Raw genomic sequence first — 24,284 nt, 5'->3', positions numbered from 1 at the left:
ATTTATCTTGCTTTCCTTTAAAACATATTGTAATATTACAAGACAAAAGAGTAATATGCGTGAACATAATGGACATACCAGAATGTGTGTTTTTTTTGTAGCTGTGTACGTACACTGGGTACTTAAAAATAAATGTTTCTAAGTCTTGAAAAGACAAAATAATCATCAACTATGAAGGGAGAAAGTCAAATTCATAAGAGACCGGCTCAGGCATCAGCCATCTACCCATAAATGTTGAATCTGTTCTTCTGGAATAATAAATACGATCTTACAGCAGAGCTGGCTGCTTCAAATGTGAAGTGCCTCAAAGTTTAAGAACAAGTTTGTTAAAGTAAGAAGAAAAGCAGCAGAGGCTTTCTGCTGATAAACAAATTGGTTCAGCTGTTGTCACAACACATCCCCCTGGCGATATGAACACAGAGATGCTCTGTCCATGATGCCCAAACTTAACGATTCACCCAGAACAACCCTCAGGGGGGGGATTCAGGGACTGTTCCGGAGCTCCATTCAATACAACACTTTGATTCAAGCGGAGGTTGTGACTTTGAAACGTTCAACTAGTTGTGTCTGTTTTTGTGTTGTGCACAATAGATCTTAGAGAACATTTCAAACTTTAACACACTTTAATGTTAGCGTCTCCATGCTTCTCTTGTCCAGCCAGTAAGACTCCAGTCTGCAGTTAAAGGTCTAGTTGGACGAGGAGCACTTAACCACAAACACAAAACAACACAATTGAGTATTAGTTTAGCACATGACATGATATGATGATATCCATGTCTGCATCAAAGCTGTACAGGCAAGTTCTCCTGTGATATCTCTGTGGGCTTGTTGCTCTGCACACAGTCATGAAATGACATAGCAACCCTGGTCTGTTTGTTGTTTACATGGTCGTCTATGTTAGATGATGCCATTTGAGTCCATTTTCATTCAAATACGATTCATGCCATTCAGTTGCTCTGTGTTTGTGGTCGAAGTTTTTGACTATTTTACAGGCCAGAAAACATCTAAGCGTCAAAGCAAAACCTGTTCTAAACTTACATTCAGTAGCTATCTCATAATGTTTAGAAGGTTCTAAATCAACAGTGTGTTTGAAGGTATAATGAAGATAAAGATAACTAAGTATGAAAAGCTTTAAACAGGATCTTTATGTTCCCCTTGATTTGTAATAAAAAAATGTATTTCACCCCTTCTCTTTGTTGGAACATGCCCCGCAGGTTTAAAATCCTATTGATGCAGAATGCTAATGATAAAAAAAAAATCCTGTCTGTGTCAGTTGAGTCTGATAGGTTGCGCCCCACCCCCCTTTTTCCGCCTGCTGCTAAAAAGGAGCAGCTGGAACAAGAGTGTTGGACAGATGGAACTTTCCACCTCGATTATTTTTCTCTCTAAAAATAGCTTCTCAAAAATTAAAAGACCTCTGGGACCGCTTGGAAAGTGCCTGAGTGAGCATGCGTATGCTCGTGTATGGATGATCGACAGAGGCGCAGAGAGGTGCAGCTTCAGATGATGGCTTCCTCAGATGATGGCAGCAGCAGCCATCCTGGGAGCGTGGATGAATAAATGATAGGCAGATATTTGGAGAAGAGCTAGCACAGCATTCCCCCAGTCCCCCAGTCTCTTAAACGCACACTGAACCTAACCCTAAAGAGTCCACAGTCTGCTCTGCTCACAGGCAGTCAGCCAAGCATCTGGGCACGCGTTTGACGTGGTCAGTTCACAGTTTTTTGGGGGCGTTGGGGCCCTGGTTGTACCGTTAAAGAAAGTGGTGAATTATTCGTAAATCTTGAGCGTATTAGCAGGATGATGTAGTTGATTAGTTTTGAAAGATCCTGTGAGCTACTTAATTTGAGTTAATGTTGGTGAGCCATGTGGCCGTCCTCTCATGTCTCTGAACTCGTCTCCTATGTCATGTTTGTAATGAAAAATGTCTTTCTGATTTCTTTTAAAGGCTTTATATGTGATTTTTTGATCCAGCAGATGTCGCCCTTGAGCACCAGCATGAAACCAAAACAACTCACACTGCATTGTTGTGTTAGCATGCTAATGCTAGCAATCTTTATTATGCTTGTATCTTCACACTGCATGTAAATTTACCTGAAATGAGCGTGATCTAGAAACACAGTTAAGCAGTGAGTACAGTATGTTATTCTTCTTTTCTCTAGTCCCTCAATTAAACAACTTTTATATGTGAGGGGAGGAGTCAGCCGGCCGTCCTGACGATGTAAACAAACTGAAGATAGGACTCTGAAAACTCTGAAAACATCACAGACAGTGGGACTCGGGTGTTTCACCCATTGTAGACAGTCATGACTCACAGAGTTATTTTCAGAGGATATACTTGATTTATATTATATTTAAGTGTGAAAAATCACATATAAAGCCTTTAACATTCAAGTGTGCACACTTTTGGTAACAGCACAATCTCTGTCTCATGTTTGTATTTACACCTCACCACTCTGTAGAAGTAAGAATATGTGGTATTGCGTGTGTTGTTTGAACGACTGGCCTGGCGTGTAGACTTCATGTTTTTAGTTGTTTTTGCGGATCCTTGTGCACAACAGTTGTTATCAAATGTTGTAGTCTGAACGTACACACTTTTATGAAAACGCTAATGAAAAACAATTTCATTTTCAGTGGATGGTATACAAGTAAACGTGGTCTAAGAAAGCTGTCATGTACCAAATAGAATAACATCATATGGCAGGCATTACATCATTATTTATGTATTGTTTTATTTATTTATTGTTTGTAATTCTGGTCTACAGCACCTCATTCTAAAACACTTTTATTTCCTGTGGTAGGGCTGTACGTTTTAGTTTTTATATGAAATACATTTAAATGAATAAACTCGAACCAGCTACAGGGATTCATGTTTGGTAAAGAAGGTCAGGTTTTATTTAAAACACAAGTCAATCTTGATTCATGACGTGTTCAGCAGTATCTCCGGTCAGTAACATACTGTGACAGATTGAACCATTTGGATGAAACCATCGTTCCTGTAGAATGTGCGTGCAAAAAGCCCCGAGCTTATGCATATTTGAAGCGATGTCTTCCTCATGTCAGGGCACACTGAAGATCCTCTCCTTCAAATGAACATTTGTGCTTCACTACTGGACTTTCTACAGGGCGTTGGTGACAGGCCTCTGCCAATGACATCGCTTACCTACAGAGATAATGTTTCCACAAATAATCAGTCTAAAAATCTCACTTTCAAAGTTTTAGTTCAGTCAGTATGTTAGGGGTGGTAAAGTCTGTGTATGTGAACAATTATGTTCAAAACTCACTTTGTTGTATAAAGGAAAGCAAGGTTAAAAAATAAGTATATTTTCAGCCTAGCTATTAAGGACTTAGATAAACCCAGCTTCTTATTTTGGTGCTATTGCTTTTCATTTATTCACTCAAACCTTACAGAACCTAACAAAACCTTAAGCAGTCTATCCAAGTACAACAACATGAACATGAAATGTTGTAGGACCTGCATTGTGTTGGACAGTAAGAAAGTACATATTACTTGATTACTGTACATTTAAGTTAAACATTTTTAGTATCTGTACTTTTCTTGAGTAAAATCCAATATGGTATCTGAAACAATAATCTGTTTGGGTAGTGCTGCATCTGTCTCAAGTGGTGGTGATGTACATGTCACACATCTCATGGTTGAAAGTAAAGCGAACACAGCGCTAATGTTACGCAGATCAGGCAGTTCATTTATGGGATAGAGAAGCTTTTCTTTTCATGTTTAAGTTTATGATGCTGGGAGCTAACCTCACTGCAGAGAAGTGGAAAATCAAAGGGAGCTTTAGCCGTATCAGGAATAAAAAATATTATGCACAATTGCATAGTTCAAGAGGCCTTGCACCTACTGAAAGAATTTGAATGCTCTCTCACTGCAGTGTAAAGCCTGGCTGGCCATCGGGTATTTTTGTTTGTTCCTATTACTGTTCTTATTATTTTGGAACTGCAAATCTTGAAATCTGTAGCATGTGAGTTTAAAAAATGTAAATAATGTTTTCTAAATATACATGACTGATGATATACAGAATGTACACCCATGTATTCTTGGCCACAAATCTCAAAATACATTTTGAGATTTTAAAAACAAGGAGTTTGAGCCTACTTAAGTATATTAAAAAGCAAAATATCTAGTTCTTTCACTCAAGTAATAATTTGACTGAGTAACTTTCACTTGTATAGGATTAACATTTGACCAGGAGTATCCATACTTTGTGTACTTAGACAAACCTGTACTGCATTGACAGCAGGCTTTAAGGATCATGCAGATCAGTTTCAGTTGTTTTATGTCAGGGTTTCCAGATACAAGTGCTGAAACTGGGACTATATATAGATATGTTCAACTGTTCTCTCTGGAGTCCTGTGGCTTTGCATCACTAATTTGAAATTGATTCTCAATCGATCCAAACAAGAACTAAATGACCTTAGAGTACTTAATGAAGCCAGAGGCTGAAGTGACTGGTGTAACACAGAGATGCTAGAAATGATTTGACCTGCTTTAAGTGTGCTCTCTGACAGAAGCACATTAAAATGCAAATGTGACAATGACGGTGTAAAAGTGGCCAGGTTTATTGCGTAATGTGTAATGACAGCAGCACATTACAAAGCACATTTTGAAATGAAAAACTTAAACCTTTATCCCTGAAAATGTGGTCGTGATTACTGACAAACAAAGCTTGAACCTGCATGCTGGAAGTCCTGACGCCGACACTGGCTAATGGAGTTTAATCGCAGAATACTGTAAAAAGAGGAGAAAAGAGGGGAACAAAGTGAAAATGGGGACAGATTCTCCTGCATAAAACATGCCCAGAGCTTTTCACAGCCATAGGTAATTCATAAACTGGCTGTTCATAGAACACTGTATTATTGTGCCTTTTCCCCTTTAATCTTAATAAGTGTATCTTCTCTCAAAAGCTATGTACTAGAATCCCATTTCTTTAGACAGCAGGGTGGTAAATACAGCTTCAAGTAAAACCTTTGGCTTCATGTGACCTGAGATTTCATTTATAAATGTGATGTTAGCACAAAGCAGGGTCTAAAGTGGCACTTCCTATGCAAAGTGAGTGATCTATAAAAACAAACTTGATGGAAAAATGTGAAACTGGTAAGCAAACTCTGACCCAAAAGACACATTTTGGAGGCAGGGGGATTAGCGATGCAGATGTGGAGGTGTTAAATTGAAGCAAGGTAACGTTTTTCAAAGTAACTATCATATTCATATTCAAACACTAGTTTAGTGCTCAGGACTGCAGTGACTTGTTTTCCATATTAACCTTTCAGTATAAAAAAGATTTAAACATTTATTTAAATATAGCTTGCTAAATATTTCATTAGAACTTTCTCACCTTCACATTCCCCTGAAGGGCGGAGGAGAGGATTGTGTTGTATTGTAAATGAAGAGCTGGATGTTGAAATCAGATCAGATCCCCGTGCACAAAGACTGCAGCAGACACCCGGGTCACTACTTTACACTCTCTGCTGTCTCCTTACTCTACACCTCATCGTGCTGCTGGATAAGTTTACAAATGGGGGTCTGTGTTCACAGATCAAACATGTGTCAGATAAGATCCTCGAGTGGGGGAGGGGCAGCTGTTTGAAGTGTGCACTCTGACAAAATGTGAAGAAATCTGTGTGAGTGCTGAACACAGAAACACTGCAGTGACACATTCAGTACATTTACAAGATGTTCACATCTTAGTTAGTTAGTTAGTTAGTTAGTCTGACTGAAATCGTACCGAGTTGAATTTCTAAATCACACTAGCACACCTGGAGAATGCAGTTCAGAGTACTCTTACACCTCAACAGGGTAAGAAAACAGGACCAAGGTATCAACATGGCAACAGTACAGACATAAATGTGTGCATCTTTTCAATGTTCGACATTCAACCGATTTGCTACTGGCCAACTTGTTCATCGATTGTTTATTATATGATGTAATAGTTCAACCAGAAGAACGTCCACGAGTAACTATCTGAAAGCTGAGTCCCCAGGTGCATCATGGGTGAAAGGACAGTTGTCAAATTGAATGAATATTATCTCTAACTGTAGCTGAACTTAACTGTGCATTCGACTCAACTTTACTGATCACCCATTGGAGGAATTATTTTATTACAACAGCTCAAATATAGAAGGTAATGTAAACACACTGGGTGTATCCTGCTAACTTCATTGAGCACTGCAGCGTTACTTAACCACTGTTATGTTAAGGATATGTCCTTAAGAGAGTGAAGGGAGAGTGCTCTGGTTCCTTGTAAATGTGTGTTTGCTGGCTGAGTGCAACATGTGACAAGACTCTCAAACAACTGTTGCTTTTTGCTATCTCCCAGGTGTCATTCTTATTAACACAGTTCACAATTCCCTGGTTTATTTTTATTTGCCTAAATCCCCATGCATGTCTCTCTTTCCTCCTTCTATCCTTGGATTTGTTTCTTGGTTTTATTTTATTTTACTCATTTCAGAATTTCCCTGACTTTGCTTTTTTCATTTTTTTCACTTTCTTTTTTTCTGTGTCTCTCTTCCACACACTCTTAATGTCTCTCTCTATGGGCTTTCTTTTCTGTGTCCTCCCACACACTCAATACACAAATGACTTTCCAGGGATGAAACTGAAAAGTGGTCCCCACTTGTTCTATCCTTGCGTACGACAAATGAGCATGTCAAATCTGATGCATTTGAACAGCCAGGAGGAAGTGCGTGTTAAGGCACAAAAGAGAGAAAGATAGACAGAGAGAGAGAGGGATTAGAGAGAGGAGAGAGAGAGAGAGAGCGAGCGAGCGAAGAGGTCCCATCTGTGCATTTTTACAGCAGACTTCACCGTAACATTGTGGCTGTTTTATCCCATAGAACCTGAGGGGGCACAGGTGGAACTTTACAATTTCAGGGAAACACATTTACACAATTTATTAATGCACACGCATCACCATAACAATAAAACACTTATAAAATACTACATACATTGAAATAAAAAGACTTTCCATTTGTTTATACAAAGAAATGTGATATTCTACATTATTGTACAACAGGCTTCTCACCCCGGCTCTGCCTTCCCTCTCCTCTCTCTATAAACTCTTTGCTCTGTTTTTCCCTTTTCTCTTTTTACATGTGGGTAATGAGCCATGACAGCTAGCATGGAGAGGGTTGTTCTAGGACACCGAAGCTAACTATGAAGCCTCTTTGAGGTGTTGTGTACGGTGGCCGGTAGGGGTCAAACGATCAGCTACTGATGAAACGACATAGGTTTAGAAACACTGCACATTCAAAAGCAAATGCAAACTACCACAACAAATGCAAAGACACAAACGCGCTGCAAATAGGCAAAACAACTGCGTAAGCATCAAACGCGCTACAAGTACAGAAACGAAACTTAAGTCAAAACACACACAACCAGAAAACAACTGCAAACACAGAAACGCTGCAAGTTAATCCTTAAATGGAAGTGCTCCAGGCCTGTAGGGGCGCTATGGAACTGTTTACTTCGGTTTATTTACGGGAGAGAGTAAGAGACAGCTCGGATCAGAAAGTTATGTTTAGATGGGGAAGTTGTATCGTTGAAAGACACAGGATAACTTCAATGTTACTGAAACGCGGAGATAAAGCGAGTCCGACCAGGATTTTGACATCGGGGACGAGAGCTGAGTGTGGGTCTGTGGCTGTAGCCCCGGGATGCCTGGACCTACTGCTAGCTCTGGGGCTACGTGCTCCAACTCCAACTCATCCCTCTGCACCCGCTTTCCCAGCCTGACACTTGGTGCTTTCGCCATCCCCGGTGTCCAGGTTGAACTCGCTACTCATCTCTTTGCAACAGTTTAACATTCTCCCTGTCATCAAACACTGACACTTCACCCACAGAGAGCCCTCTGTCCCGGGCCTGACAAGTTCAAAATCCTGGCAGACGGAAGTCCCGTAGCCTACTCAAGCCGGGAAACGGTGCCGGTAGTCGGACAGCCAACTTAGTAAAGCTACCGCTCAACAAGACCTCATTTCTCAAAGTTGTGTTTTCCCCCCTACATGTTATAAAGTCGTGTTTGCGCACAATAGAACGTGGGGCATAGCCCCGGTGAAACCCTGCTCTGGTGAGAGGAGTCTTGTGGCTCCGGTGGTGTTTAATTAAGTTCACCTCCCCGTCTCCCTCCCGCATCTGTGAGCGACCTGAACGGGGATTCAATGAGAGCAGCCCGCGTTTCAGTAACATTGAAGTTATCCTGTGTCTTTCAACGATACAACTTCCCCATCTAAACATAACTTTCTGATCCTAGCTGTCTCTCTTACTCTCTCCCGTAAATAAACCGAAGTAAACAGTCATCTGTCTGCTCCACATACCCACTTACAACCCTATGGTCGACTTCAGTATTCACGTGCACTCCAGTTGCACATTTGCCACTGTATTCCTGTCACTAGTGGACTGTTTCAACATCGCACAGCACGTTTGAGGTCCCACCCAACTCAGTGGTCACACACTGGAGAGCGTTCAGCAGGTACAAGGTGGTCCAGAACCAGAAAGAACCATCATGTTCATTAACATTCAAACAGTTCATCCACAGAGCTGAATCACACATTGAGCCTCCTGTTACCATGCTAGATGGCCTGTAGACATACTTTTTATTTTTTACTCTTATCCTAGTGTATATTTTAATATTACTTTTGTATTTATATGAAATATGTTTTTCCCTCTAAATTTATTACGTTTGGGGCGCTGGTGGCACAGTGGTTAGTGCGTGCGCCCCATGAATGGAGGCTGTTGTCTCAAGCGTGCGGCCCGGGTTCACTTCCCACCTGTGGCTTCCTTCCCACATGTCGTTTCCCACTCTCTCTCCCTGATTTCCGACTCTATCCACTGTCCTATCTATCCATTAAAGGCACAAAAAGCCCAAAAATAAATCTTTAAAAAAAAAGAAAAAAAATTATTACGTTTTTGCAGCAAACACATTTCTGCTTTAATCTGTGTTGCAATTTAGCATTTTGCTAAAAACACTGAGAGCTGCTCATCTTGTGCATGGTTAAATGTTACAGTATGTCCATTTCAAATAAACAAATAGATTATTTAATGAATGTGAGTGGAGATGTCCACAGACTCCAACAGGTTGTGGGGTGACGTTGTTATTGTTAAATTATCTGCGGTGAGAGTGAACGGAATGAAGTCGAACCGACCGTTTGACCGGATCACACGTGTTCCCGACTCGGTGTGTGTGTGTGTGTGTGTGTGTGTGTGTGTGTGTGTGTGTGTGTGTGTGTGTGTGTGTGTGTGTGTGTGTGTGTGTGTGTGTGTGTGTGTGTGTGTGTGTGTGTGTGTGTGTGTGTGTGTGTGTGTGTGTGTGTGTGTGTGTGTGTGTGTGGGTGGGTGGGTGGGTGCGTGCGCGCGTGTGCGCGCCAAACTCAAAATCTACCGGCATTTGGTGCTTAGTGGGTGTTAATTTCAGACCCCACTAGGCACCTCAATAGGAGTAGTGGACCTTCTCTCTCTCTCTTTCTCTCTCTCTCTGTCTCTCTATCTCCCTCTTTCTCTCTCTCTCTCTCTCTCTCTCTATCTCTCTCTCTCTCCCTCTTTCTCTCTCTCTCTCTCTGTGTGACTCTCTCTCGCTCACTCTCTCTCTGTCTCTCTCTCTCTCTCTCTCTCTCTCCCTCTTTCTCTCTCTCTCTCTGTCTCTCTCGCTCACTCTCACTCTCACTCTCTCTCTCTTTCTCTTTCTCTGCTGATGTGATTCTGCTTTCTTGGTTTTGCTAGTCAAGAGGGATTTTTTTATGTTGTCCTCGAACGCTCTCTCTCTCTCGCTCTCTCTCTCTCGCGCACGCTCTCTCTCTCATTCTCTCGTGCACACAGCAATTTTATGAATAAATGAACAATTCAATAAAAGGAAAAATACTTGGGCGGCCAGGTGTCATCACTGTTGTGTAGTCTCTTAATGATTGTTAATAATTCTTTAAGGAAGTCTGGAACATGAACTCATTTAACCTTTCTCAGACTTTTCATAATTGAACATAACAAAAGTCCAAATAAAATCAAACTTCGACAGTATCTAACTGCCATGTCGTGACGTATTTTCTTACTGAAACAGGATAGAAACGAATCTTAAGATAGAAGGCGGGACATATTGTTAAGATGAATTTGATTGGATTGTTAGCTTAGACAAAGCTTTGTTGAAAATTAGTAAACTCCCTTGAGTGCAGGATGAGTCATCAGGCATTTATAAGTTTTACAGGAAGATAACATTCAGTCATTTTGGTGTAAAAATACTCAGATAAGGCTTGATTGAAATAAATGTGACAGATAATGGTAGATAAATGAACATTTAACACAGGAACTGGCAAAAAGTGTCATTTTAAAGATCCATATAGAGCTATACCAGCGTAAACTGCTCTTTTCCCTCTGTCATTCTACAGGTTTTTTCCTGTCCTTTTATTTTTATATTTTTACGTGAACATATTTCCTCTAACACACTTAATTAAAAAAGGTGATTTTTTAATTGTATTTTATTTTATAACTAACCTATTTTGTCACCCACTAAGGCAGTGTTGTCTAACAACAATATAAATGGGATGGATATCATGCTGCTGTGATGACAAGCAGGAAAACACACTCCCAACACATACTGCTCAGTATTTCAGTGTGCTCAATAAGGAAATCCTCTCGGCCCCTTGATAGTTTTGCCTTGATGTAAAGCGCCAAATTCCCCAACACACACACACACACAAATATATTGATGGAAATTTAATAAACCAACAAAATATCACATATAGACACAAATGTACAAACACATGCATTAATATCACAAGGTTATTAACAGACTTAAGTGATCTTACCAGTTACTATCAAACCCACTGATACAGTGTTTGTTTGTTTGTTTGTTTGTTTGTTTCATTTCTCAATGATCCTACCAAAAGCCTTCTTTTAGTACATCTCATGTACTGAAGCAGTTTAAATATTCTCACCAGACTAACATCATGTTGCTCTGTGAACCTTTTTTCTCACATGACATCAACTGCAGGAAGGGCTAAGTATAGACATACATTAGCACCTTTTCCAGATTACTAACCTGGAGAAATACACTTACTGACGGTATAAATAAAAAGGTGAACCGTTTTATGATACATATTTCAGGATAATTGTTCCAGTACCAGCTGACTGGGTGCTCATTAGCATACAGACTTAATTAAGAAAAAACTGGAAATACACATTGTTGAACAGCTGATAAAGCTTTTGTATACTTCAATAATAATAATAATGCAATGGACCTATACAGTACTTTTCTGAATACTCAAAGAAGTTTAACAACAAAACAAAGAATACAAAGATAAAATAATCTAAGAGAAGGGGGATAAGAACAGAATGTGTCAGTAGTTTTAGTTGATGTTGAAGAAGTGAGTTTTTAGCGATTTCTTGAAGATTGGGAGTTGAGGGGGAGTCGTTGATGTTTTTTGGGAGTGAGCTTCAGAGGGTGGGAGAAGGCCCTTCCCTCCAGGGTGGGTGGTTAGTCCTGCAGTGGTGGGACCGGAGATTGTGTGTGGGAGTGTGCTGGTGAAGGAGCTCAGACAGGTAGGGGGAAGCCAGGTTGTGGAGGGCTTTGTAGGCGATAATAAGGTTTTTAAAGTGGATACACCCGGAGATAGGTGTGGGAGTGTATGAGAAGGCAAGCAGCAGAATTCTGGATATATTGTAGCTTCTTAACGGTATAAGACTATTGCAGTAGTCCAGTCATAAAGGGATAAATGCGCGGATGAGGGTCTCAGCAACTGAAAAAAAAGAGGGTTGGACGGAGGCAGGCAATGTTTCTAAGATGGGAAAAGGCTGTTTTGGGGCTGTGTTTGATATGTTGGCTGAAGGAGAGGGTTTGATCAAAGTTGACACTGGACGGGGGAAAGGGAGCACGTGAGGGAGAAGTTCTGGGTGGATTTGATGAGGGATTTAGAACAGATTACGATGACTTGTTAAGTTTAAGAAAGTTGAATTGAAGTCAGGATTTTATTTCAATGATACAGTTGGTGAGGATAGAGTAAGTGGCAGGAGTGATGGCTTTTGGTGCAACATGGAGCTGGATGTCATCGGCAAAGCAGTAAAAATTAAATCCATGATGGTGGATTATGTGACCAAGGGGAAGCATTTACAGGATGAAAAGGAGGGGTCTGAGAACTGAACCTTGGGGAACACCTTGGTAGAGGGGAGCAGTCCCCCACTGCTCCCCCACTGTATACAGTTGTTAATGCTGATGAACTAATATCTGTCAGAGAGATTTTATGTGAGCACTGTTGGCTGATTTATTCTTTGTTTCCATTACAATATTCTGAAATGTACCAACCTGATGCTTCCCCTCTTCTCATCTTATTAGCTATGGCTGATGATCCATGCAGCTTGTCTCCTAAGAGGTGATTTGTGAATATGGAACAATGTGTAAACTATTAAGCCAAAGCCCAAATCATCTGCTAAAATGGGCTTTGGGAAAGATTATGTATGTCATTTAGTCTGTGACCCTGGTTTATAGATTTGAGATAGCTTTGGCTTTATTTGATCAGTTCAGTGACACACCAGCAAGACCTCACGTGGGTACACACACATAGGTTGCACATAGTGAAAGACAAGCCCGATTCAGTGAGCGGGCCACTGTTTGTACCAATTAATGTATCTTTCATTTTCTAATTGAGCAAATTTGTATTAACATTCTCATTGTATAGTTATGTAGTGTTTGTAAAAGCGGAGTGACAAAAACATAACAAATTTGAAGGGATTGCAATAATGCCAACAGGTTATAGCTACCTGCTTGCATTTCTAAAGATACAGCCTGGTAGGATATGCTCTGCTGCAATTTGTATTCTGATTAGATGCCATAAGGTTACCGGGCAATTTTTCATTTTTTGTACTATGTCTTTGTCTCTCTTACCAAAAGTGCTTCAAAGGACCAAAAGAATAAAAAAATAAAAAATAGTGGGAACTGTGTCTGTAAAAAGTGGAGCCAGAAGAACAGAATAGCACAGCATGTGTGCGTGCGTGTGTGCGTGTGTGTGTGTGTGTGTGTGGGTGTCGTATCTTGTCTTCATTGTTCTTCATTGTTGGAATACAACCTAAGTGATTCATAAAATCATCCTGCCTCTTTTGTTTTCTCAACACTGTGAGACTGTGTAAAGACACACACTGGGACACTAATATCATTCCATTGTGTGGCTTAGTGTAGAGTACAAAGGTTTAGTGATGGCAGAGCTTCACTGCTGTGTAGGACTATAGTGTACGGTGGCCTGTAGGTGCATAGGCTTGCCCGCAATTCACACATACTCTGTGCGTGCCGCGGTCCATCAGCGCCACGGTTTTGCTCCATCTTGCTCCATTTTGCTCCATCCATTCACACTGGATCCGTTTCTGGGACGTCAGCGCAGCAGAGCTCACCCATGACACATCACAGGAGAAATACAAGATCCCGCGGGAATTTAGCGAAAAACATGCAAACAACATGTTGCTTTGTCTTTTTGAGGATACATTGTTGTTAATTCGGAACCTGTTTTGACGTAATGTTGATAAAGTGATGAAAAATACGATCGTGAGTCCGTATATTGTGTTTTATTTTGAAATTGACCGGATGCTCTGTGCGTTTCCCTGTCTGACTTCCTGTCTGAGCTGTCATATTCTGTCCAGCTTGACTTTCCGCCTTCAGCGGACTCCGGCGAAAATAGACTTGCTGCGTATTTGAAACGGAGCAGAGCGCAATGCTGTTGGTGGCACGCGCTGGAGACGGACCGAAGCGCGCCCTGTGTGAACACAATGATTTACTAGAGAGGAAGCTAAGTACAACGTAGTGTGTGGGGCTAACGGACCGCGGCGCTCACGGAGTATGTGTGAATTGGGCTTTACAGCTGAAATGGCTTACAGTTAGAGAAATGCACAGCATGTAAAAACAATAAGATATTGTGTGTGATGCATGGTAAACCCTGGACAGGTCACTTACAGGGATGACATCAAGTCATAAAAATATCGCAAAAGCAAATTGACATCTCCTCCCAGAAAATGCTTTAGTTCATTAGAACTTTCTGTAGTGTCAGACTAATAGAGTTTAGCTACAATGGTTATTTGTGGTGTTGTGGCAAAATATTCAAACTGAAACCTTAAGACATATAATGCTATGATGTTAAGTAGACCACTCGGCCTAAAATGGTAGTGGTGTAGGGGGTCCTTTGTAGGTAGGGAATATATCTGGGTATGAACATTTTCACTCAGAAGATTTGACAGTGTTTCCCCTACCATTATATTTTAAGGGGGCGGCCCGCCCCCCCATTGCCCCCCCCCGCCCCCCCTTGAAGTTCAAGTTAATTAAAAATTGTATTTATTTATTTATTTATTATTATCATGAAAGATGCTCAGGTGGAAAAGAGTATAGCTTCCCTCATTTATGACGTCAGATTAAATCACACATGCTGAGGTAGTATTTTAAATTGTGCCTTAAAGCACATGAATTCAGAAGATCTAATCTAATTTCAATGGTAGATGAATAAATTTCCATGCTTTTTTTCCTGTCTGTTTTATCTTCCTTTTCTTTAGTTGTGTTTTACCATTTCAATCTTTTGCTTCTGTGATTTGATCTTTTCTTGTAATGCTCTTTCTCTCGTGCAAACCAGTGTTTCCTATTGTGAGCGTCAAACAGTATTCCACTTCCCCTCTTTTATCCATTTCTCTTTCACTTTAATGTGTCCATGTGACCAATCTCTCTAAGCCCCCCCCCCCCCCCCCCCCCCCCCCCTTACCATTAAAAAGGCCTGTATACTCAGCCTGAAAGCTAAATGCCAGTCTTTCTCTGCCAGGCGCCTGCTTAGAGCTGGTCTCCTTGGTGATGAGACCAACAATCAGCCTGTTCTGCACCAGACACTGAAGGGCTTGTGAATGAGCCTGCATCTTTTTGTGACTATGTGTGTTTATGTTTGTTACAGTTTATACTACATTTATGATTAAAGATACTGTATGTTAAGGAGAGGAAGCATGCAGTACAAGGGACATATCTTTTTTTTCTTGCACATTATCATTATCATGTGAATGTATTGTGTTTTCTGTTGACATGCCATAGCCGAACAAGGGGGCTCTGTTCTCTGTGCCAGGGCTCCTGAAGGGACCTAACGGGTTGTGGTTATGCACAGGCACAATTCACCAGGAGTGTAGCTCTACAGACACTGCTTTTAGCCTTATCCTGATGAAGTCTATCGAGCATCTCAGCAGCCACTTTGTGGGAATGAAAGACTTCTTACACAAATTTGATTAATTGAATAATGAATAAAAGAGTATATCCTAAAATATATCTATAAAAATGTAAGGATAAAAAAAGTTCAAATTTTAAGAAGAATTGAATGTTAAAATTGACAGAAATGTCCTACAGTGACAAAGACATGTCTGCATTTATTATCAGTTTGGTACATCCATTAGGGCTGTCATTTTCTATTTAAAATTCAAACAATCATTACAACCTAGTGGTGAGGGTGGGGGGGTTCAAACAGTGTATTAGGCAGTCTGATCCAGCAGAGTAACTTAACCATTGAATGCATTCTGGACCTCAGTTAATGAAGGCTGTGATGTTGTGGCAAAAGCAATAGAGCGGGGTATTACCTCTGATTGCCTGAATTGATTCTATTACAAATCACAAGGTCCCATTTGGGTTCAATTCCTGATTTGATTTGATACAATGTTGATTAATTTAGGGATATTTAAGTTACAATTCCAATTCTGCTTAAATACTGTATGATTAGGATTCTCAGAGAACTAATGTTGTAAATTAGGGAACCTTCTTACCATTATTAAAATTCTAAAAATAGACCCTTATGGCGTAGCAGTTTACCATGAAATCCACTCGCTTCAACGAGTCGGTGGCTTTTCTTGCTTTTTTTTCCTTTAACAATCACATCACCGATCTGTCCATTGTGTATACCTCTGTTGATAAAGTACATAAACAACACAGAGTTTAAGAGTTGTTGGACAGCTACAAGAACTACAGCTTAATCAACAAATATCTGGAACAAAGACAATGAAGTCCAGCTTCTTTGCCATGCAACGAATTAAGCCCTGATGTCCTGATTATTTTTTCCTCAAACAAATCCCCAGATTATTAAAAAATACTGGAGGAAAACTTTGTCTAGAATAGACTTTGTAGACAACAGGCGCGCACATAGCCTCTGTGTTGTTCCCCTTATGTTCGCGCTCGGTTTCTAGCTGCTGTTGGTGGTATTGATCAGACAGACAGAGACTCATTTTCTGTTGCAAATGACAAAGCATAGAGTAAGAGGTAAGCCATGTTGTCTGACCTATCACATCTCACTGGGACCAATTTATTGTCCATACCAGCTGTGGCGCTTTGTGTGTTTAGGGAGGGATGTAACATATACAGATGTGTTCATACATTTGCTCCAATGTCTTTGTGCAAACAAGATTAAGATGCTTTTACTCACATCAGTAAGAATGACAGAAAGTATTTTTATGACCTCCAATTCTTTGGTTTAGTGAATTAATAAAACATAACTCATGTCATTTATTGTCCGATATGTATTTGGAAATACAGGAGTTATGTGACTGGGCTAAAGTAACATGTACGTTCTGAAAAAGGTCATTTCAAATTGAGGTAGGCTATTTATTTTCATAGTATTGATTCTTCCAAGAACAGAGGATTTGAGACCCCCTGCTGATAGATGAAAGGAGATGGTCTGATGAGATGGTATGTTGAAAGGTAAGGCAACAGATTTGCCTTCATTATTTTATTACCTGACAAAGAACCAAAGGAGGCGAGAGTTCAGTACTGCAGGATAAGATTTATCAGGCCAAGATATTGAAAACATCTCTTACAAATAAGAAAATGACGTGATATATATATATATATATATATATATAAGATATCAAAAAGCACCACTTTCATACAAATGTCTGTAATATATCACAGTTGATCCGTACAAGTTGCATACTTAATAATCATAATGTAATCATTAGAGTGTGTATTCTGTGTTTTGGAACATGATTCTTTGTTGGTTTTATTTACCAACATGTTTTTACATAAGCTGTATTAAAAGGTCTCCTCATCAATGATTAATAGCCATTGTGCTGTAATGTAGGCTAAGGCCCAGGAGGCTAAATCGCTGGAACATAAAACAAATACATCATTCTCCATAAAGGAAAACATCTTTTAACACTGCATCGTACTTACCTGTTTTACAGACTTCAATCTCAGGGCTGACAATGAAAAATCATTATTATGAAGAAGTATTGAGGGCTTTTTATTTCTTGTTTTAAGACTCTCAGTGACTGTGTGTTTTAACATACACACGAGTGAGCACTCTATCTCACTCAAAGGCACGCTCACCTACTATCAAAGCAATAAACTAATGACGCCTTACAGAAACAAACAACTTGATTAAGTCTCAGAGGAGAAGAGAATCAGGTGTGAAAACTGTAGGTCATAAAATCATCTGTGAACATATGCCAATGCTGTGTTTTTAAAAGTGCTGTTTGTGTAATGCTCCATCACCTGAGGGAGTGAGTTTGGGCATGTTATCTCATACATCGCTGCTCACTTCTTCAGCACACTAGCCAAGGAGAGACAAATGTTGTTCGCCTTGGAAAAAAAGTGTTTTGTCTACCTGAAGCTGTGTTTCATCTGTGTTCCAGATTATACTCTTAAGGGCCCGTGTCCACAGACAACCTCTGTTTCAGAGCGCTTCTCACCAACGCTCATTAATGCTTACAAAAGTTTACTTCTGCTTCCCTCACTGATGTCCTTTAAGTGCGTTTTAGATAGCTCAGTGTGCTTCATATAGAAAACATGTACAAGAGTCATGTCCTGACATTAGCAGCAGTTCTTCTACCCTCAAACGATGATTCATACTATTGTATCCTCCGCCATTGATGTTAACAAAGCTGATATTAGAACTCCCGATCCTTCTTGTTTTTCACTGGTTAATGAGCGAGAAATGACAATGTTGAGCGCCGCGCTGTTCCAAAAGTTGAACTATTTTCAACTGAGAGTGCTGTCAGCTGAAGCAGAGGGTGTTGTAGTGCTCAGGCTGCTGAGCGCTGAAAATGCTGAACTACATTGGTTTTGTATTAAAAAACAAAGCCCTTTACTACAAGACCCTATTAGAACAATGAGTCATTCAACTCAAATCATTAACATTATATTTTTGAGTGGATTCAGAAGTTACAACTGTAAGATCATTTGAATTGCTCTTACTAGGTTCTGTTTGTCAAATAAGATATTTGCCGCATTTATCTATCTAAGATGTCAGGCACTGGAAAGTATGAATTTCACAACATGGCAACTGTTCATGACAAGGTTTAGTACTAAGCAAGTATACTATGTAAAAACAATTAAATCAAATTGCTAACAATGGTTTAGTTTATTTTAGTGTCATTGCTCCCTCAACTTGTCAAAGCAACTGTTATGAACTTTGATATTGTATTTTGAATTAGAAGCCCCTGTAGTCAAAGAGGTCAATGCATCTTATCTATCTGCTTAAATTGTTCTTGTTCTGTTTAAGCATTTGTCCTCCTGACAGAGTTTCTTAGGTTCTAGCTTTCTTTAAAGTATGCAGCTACTCTTTCCTCTGAGGGAATCTGCCAATCCCACAACACGGTACCACAGGTGCTGCAGCCATCAAAGGAACATAGACTTGTATGTCCCCTCTTAAAATCGGTTGTATTGTGTGCTCATGATAATGGAACTAGATTTATTAAAAAAGCACCTTGCTTAAGTGCATGTTGAGTAATCTTGCCAACATGCCTAGCAGCATTTCATGAATATTTATAATCAGGGAACATATAGACTCTGCATGGGGTTTGTTTTCTGTGTGATGTAGCAGTGAAGGACTTTATTTCTAATATGACATCAGACAGACTCTCAGGGAAACATGGAAACATGGAGTTTCATTTTCCATCAAACAATCAAAAAGTAGCAGAATGACATGTTTCACTTTGTATGATGTGACTATTGCATATGAGGATATATGATGGCCATTTTCAAAGGATGTACTCTGCAGCTGTGGCTCTGCCTCTAATCGGGATATCGTTAGCTGACTCCATGTGACCTGCAGTTTACATGGGAAGGTTTTCTTGGGTAAGACTCTGAGTTTCAATTAGTCAAAGCATGGCTATACGTGTATGACTGAGTGTCATAAGATCCTAATATACAGAATTCAAGTCAAACATTATTGAACATAATTAGATCATTGTGCAGGGCTGTACCTACCCTTCTTTATGAGTTTAAGAATGTGTTCATGAGAGGAGAATCTGGCAGATGTAAAAAGTGCTTTGAGTGTTTATAAGACTATAGGAGAGTGCTATAAAGGTGCAGCTTCTTATGATCCGCTGTCTGACCAGGGCTCAGAAAATCAGCAGAGACACCTCCCACCCCCACCAAGGACTGTTTTCGCTGCTGGACTCTGGAAAGAGGTTCCGCAGCCTCCGAAGCAGAACTTCCAGGTTCTGTAACAGCTTCTTCCCACAGGCCATAAGACTTTTGAACAGGAAAAAATAATCCCTCCATTCCCCCTCAAACCCCCACACAGGACTACCTCACTGGACTGTAAAACACAATATAACGTGCAATATATTTATCTGTATAGTATTTTTACTCATAGTTTTTCTTTTTATATCTATTTATATCTGCACCTTATTTTTATTTTTTATATGTAAATACATGCTGCTGTTTTTATCCTGCACTACAACGGGCCAAATGCAACGAAATTTCGTTCTTATCTGCACTGTAAAGTACAAGTTTGAATGACAATAAAGAAAGTCTAAGTCTAAGTCATATAATTTACCATTATATTGAGTTACTTAAAATGCCTATGCACTATATAATGTCTATGACAATATAATTGTCTTTTTTTTAAAGAACAAAGAAATACACTAAAAGGCAAATCACATGTCATAAATATGTCATTAATGACAGCTATAACAAAAATCCAGTATTAAAAGTTAATCCCCAAATTTAATTTTAACTAAATAAATACAGCACTGTTTTTTAAATACAAATAAAATGAATTGAAATGCAAAACATCAAACATATACTGTATATTTGCACTGATTTCTCTTTCTTCTGAAACTGAACATTTTGGTGATGTGACTATCACATGCTCTCTATGAGGGGTGTGAAAAGTTCTCGTGATCATGGAGGTCAAGTGAAACTTTTTAAAATGAGGGTTTTGTTGTGTTACATGGACCCCCCTCAGACTTAAGAAAAAATAAAAGCTGTTTACAACACTTAAGCATGGTTGGCAAATCCAGACTCCAAAAATCTGTGCGAATAGTTTACAAAGCTGTGCACTCATTAAGTCTGAGCAATGGTCATTACGTCTGTGAGAGATGATATCAGCTTGTTCTCTCTCTCTCTCTCTCCCTCTCTCTCTCTCCCTCTCTCTCTCTCTCTCTCTCTCTCTCTCTCTCTCCCTCTCGCTCCCTCTCCCTCTCTCTCTCTCCCCCCCTCTCTCTCTCTCCCTCTCTCTCTCTCCCTCTCTCTCTCCCTCTCTCTCTCGCTCTCTCTCTCCCTCTCTCTCTCCCTCTCTCTCTCCCTCTCTCTTTCTCCCCTCTCTCTCTCTCCCTCTCTCTCCCCCCCCTCTCTCTCATGTTCAGTGTGCGCAGGCAGATGAAAGCATTTCTGTTCTTTAACTGTCCCAACCCCTCTTTAAAAAAAGGTATAATAATGTCATTGCATCGTGATGATTCGATTTGTATCTATCATTTAAAGGCAGTAGTGCAGGTACTGCTTCTGATATTGCTCTTACAAAGATCTTCTAGAGTTGTATTTTTATATATTTTTTAGAGTTATCTTTATTTATTTCATGGTTTCTATCAATGGGTCTTATCTACAATCTTCTACCAACCAAAATAATAAAGCTAAAGATAAAGATAAAGATAAACTTTATTGATCCCCGTGGGGGAAATTTGTGCATTACAGCAGCTCCAGAAAACAGGGGACGGGAATATACTTATAAAAAATAAAAACAGAAGTTAAAAACAGATCAAACATATTTACATTTAAATAAAAAAAATACAATAATGTAAAAAAAATACAATAATGTAAATGTAAAATTACACAGTAACTTGTTCTTAAAAAAACACACAGTGTGTAGCATGAGGTGGTGATGTTGTTAAATAGTCCGATTAAACAATCTGACTGCAGATGGGATGAACGACCTGCGGTAGTGCTCTGTCTTGCAGGGTGGGTGTCTCAGTCTGCTCCTGAAGGAGCTGCTCAGGGCCCCCACAGTGTCATGCAGGGGGTGAGAGGGGTTGTCCATGATGGATGTCAGCTTCACTAACATCCTCCTCTCACCCACCTCCTCTACAGAGTCCAGAGGACAGTCCAAGACAGAACTGGCCCTCCTGACCAGTCTGTTCAGTCTCTTCCTGTCTCTCTCTGTGCTCCCTCCTTCCCCGCAGACCACTGCATAGAAAAGTGCAGACGCCACCACAGTGTCATAAAAAGTCTGTAGCAGGTTCCTGCACACTCCAAAGGACCTCAGTCGCCTCAGCAGGTGTAGTCGACATTGGCCCTTCTTGTACAGGACGTCGGTGTTGTGTAACCAGTCCAGTTTATTGTTGAGGTGAACACCCAGGTATTTTTAAGTCTCCACCCTCTCGATGTCCAAGCCCTGGATGTTCACCGGTGCAGTAATAACATAACATGTAACTTAGCTTACACTATTCAAGAGGATCACATGAGACAATACATACACCAAGGCACAAAATGAAAAAAATAAAGACATGTACATTTATATCCCATTTATTCATCTTACACAAACCGCACATACCACATAAGTCCTTGTCCTGTGTTTGACCGTATTGCTGTCGGCTGGCAGGGGAAGGGGGGGACAACTTTAAAGTTTTAGATTAACTCAAAAGTAATGCTGTTTGGCCTGACAACAAAACTTTTGATGCATAATAATTCTTCTTCAGGTGCAAAATATAAGAAAAACAGGCTGGTTTGACTTCAGCCAACTTTGGATGGTAGTAAGGTTTTGATGACAGCAAACACATTTCAGTCATACAGTTTAGATTAATGTATTTAGATGATAAACATAAGAGAGATTACTTAATGTTTTGTCAGTAGTTTACCCTGTGACGAGGTTGTTATGTGCTCAGTGCTGTGTGTGTGTGTGTGTGCGTGCGTGCGTGCGTGCGCGTGTGTGCGCGCGCGTGCGCGCCACACTGAAAATCTGTGTGTGTGTGTTGATGTTCAGTCCATTGCTGTTGTAATAATAGTTAATAATTATCTGTCATTTACAGTCTCTATTGAGGAAATGGGGATTGCATTTGAAAATTATTGTGACATATTTTTTTTACAAAGACCGAAGCATCTATTAACAGCAATGACTTTCTGCTCAGTTCTAGGCGAAGATTTAATTAACTGTCCCTAGTCAGGGTAGATAACTAGTCAATACACATAAACCCCCCCCCCCATTCCCTCACACACACACACACACACACACACACACTGTCCCTCTTTGTCCCTCTCTGTCCCCCCCATGTCTGTCTCTCTCGCTCTCTGAGTCAATATGTGTGCCACCCTCACGCTATGCCGTGGTTAGAATGAACTACCAATAAGTTGGTGTTGTAGTTAATGAACTATGTAGTTCAGTCTGCCACCAGAGAAAAGATACTGAGAATGATTTTCATTATAATTGCTTCATCCTTTTGGTAAGGCACTGCTCAACCTCTCTTGTGTTTACTCAAAGTAGTCATTATGTTTTCTTTTCTTTTTTTTGCAGGATCAGTGTTTGATCTACACAATAAAAAAGGTAAAAAGACAAGTCTTACACTTACTTCCTAGTCAAATCCACACATACAGTACATGATCCTGCAGTTCATGTTTACACTTTGTATCCGTCATAAGACACAAACACATACACAAATATATACAGCAATAGTTACTAAATAAAAGAATGCATCTATAGCTTTTAAATAATATCTTGACTAAAATACCATTTGTGCACTGTGGGTGCTTAGCTAAATATTTTATTGAAGTGTGTCTAGCATTGCTTTATATTTGATATTGTGTTGATTGAAAGTATCAGATGATTTGTTATAGAACAGCAGCATGCTGTCTCTAGTCAGACACTGTGTTTATTGTGTTGTTTAAGATGACAGTTATAGCTGTTTTGGGTTTCACCAGGATTTGATCATTATGGCTATTGTGGGCTCCTTTTGGGCTATTTCAGGCAGATTGAATCTGTAAAGGTTTATGTCTGTGGTCTTCCCTCTGTAGATCCCAGAGTATTTTAGTACTGAATAATCCTCACCATCTGCTGTCTCCTCTACTATGTTTCAGTCCTCAGTATCTCTCCTACTATCTGTCATTCATGTGTACTCCTTCATGCATATCCTCTTCTGCTTTTCTTTATATTTTTTAGGAACCAGTTTTATTTATGAAACCCCTATACCTGAGAAACCAAACACATGATAAATAGTTTATATTCATTCATTCTTTGTACTCTTTTGATCTTAACATTGCTATTTTCAGATCTGTATATTTTAAGTTAAATGTGAAAACAATAAAATATTAACAGAACAGCAATACTTATTATTAGGAAATTATCAATGACATAAGAAATGTGAAAACAATATGTTGCTTGATCAGAATATTTAAATCTCTTCACTTCCATATGATAAGCACTAAGCTGCCCAGGCAAAGCATTTGCTTTTCAGTTCTCTGTCAAATGGTACATGACTAATGCAAAAAAACTTAAAAATGCAGGACTGTATTTGCCCTTACTCTGAACTCTTCTTTTAGACTATTAGATTATCCAAGTGAGACTGTGTTCTCAAATAAATGCAACTGAGACCATGACAAGAACACATGACTCAGCGAAGAGACAGAGTACAAGTGTAATTATCTTGGATACACTTAGATCTGCTGTTTGTCCTCGAGTGACACCACATTAACAACCAAAATACAGACATGTCAGCACCATGTATGACAGCCATCAACACATGTACTAACAGCCGGATTAACAATGAATGAATGGATTAGTGTATGTGTTTCTTCAGTTCCCTGCTCTATATTACATTGTTTTATTTCCAACACACTCAGCGCTTCTTGTGCATAGATTTATTGATTTAAAAAAAAAAAATCTGCTTTTTTTTCTAGTTATTACTTTTTTCAAATTCATATTTCTTATTGTATTCCTATTATTCTGCTGTTTTGTTCAAGAGAAACTGTAACCATCACATTTCTCCAAAAGGGATGAATACAGTTTTTCTGATTCTGTGTGTAAAAGTGAGAATAAGACAGAATGATTAAAAAAAACAAAAACATTGGTAACTCATGTTG

The 24,284-nt window shown here is 39.6% G+C and overlaps 1 protein-coding gene across 2 annotated transcripts in view; it reads left to right on the top strand.

Annotated features, from left to right (window-relative positions):
* The window catches only part of igsf11 (immunoglobulin superfamily member 11), a 95,125-nt gene that overhangs the window by 2,763 nt on the left and 68,078 nt on the right, over nt 1–24,284 (top strand). The window contains exon 2 of one of the 2 annotated variants that reach the window (XM_020644613.3): nt 22,723–22,752. The exons of the other annotated variant lie outside the window; for it this stretch is intronic. Within the exon in view, the coding sequence (XP_020500269.1) occupies nt 22,723–22,752 (30 nt within the window). The remainder of the gene's footprint in view (nt 1–22,722; nt 22,753–24,284) is intronic. 2 annotated transcript variants of the gene reach the window in all.

This window comes from Labrus bergylta, chromosome 11, assembly GCF_963930695.1.
Source record: "Labrus bergylta chromosome 11, fLabBer1.1, whole genome shotgun sequence".
In the NCBI taxonomy this organism is placed as follows: domain Eukaryota; kingdom Metazoa; phylum Chordata; class Actinopteri; order Labriformes; family Labridae; genus Labrus; species Labrus bergylta.
This window is presented reverse-complemented; position numbering and strand designations above follow the sequence as displayed.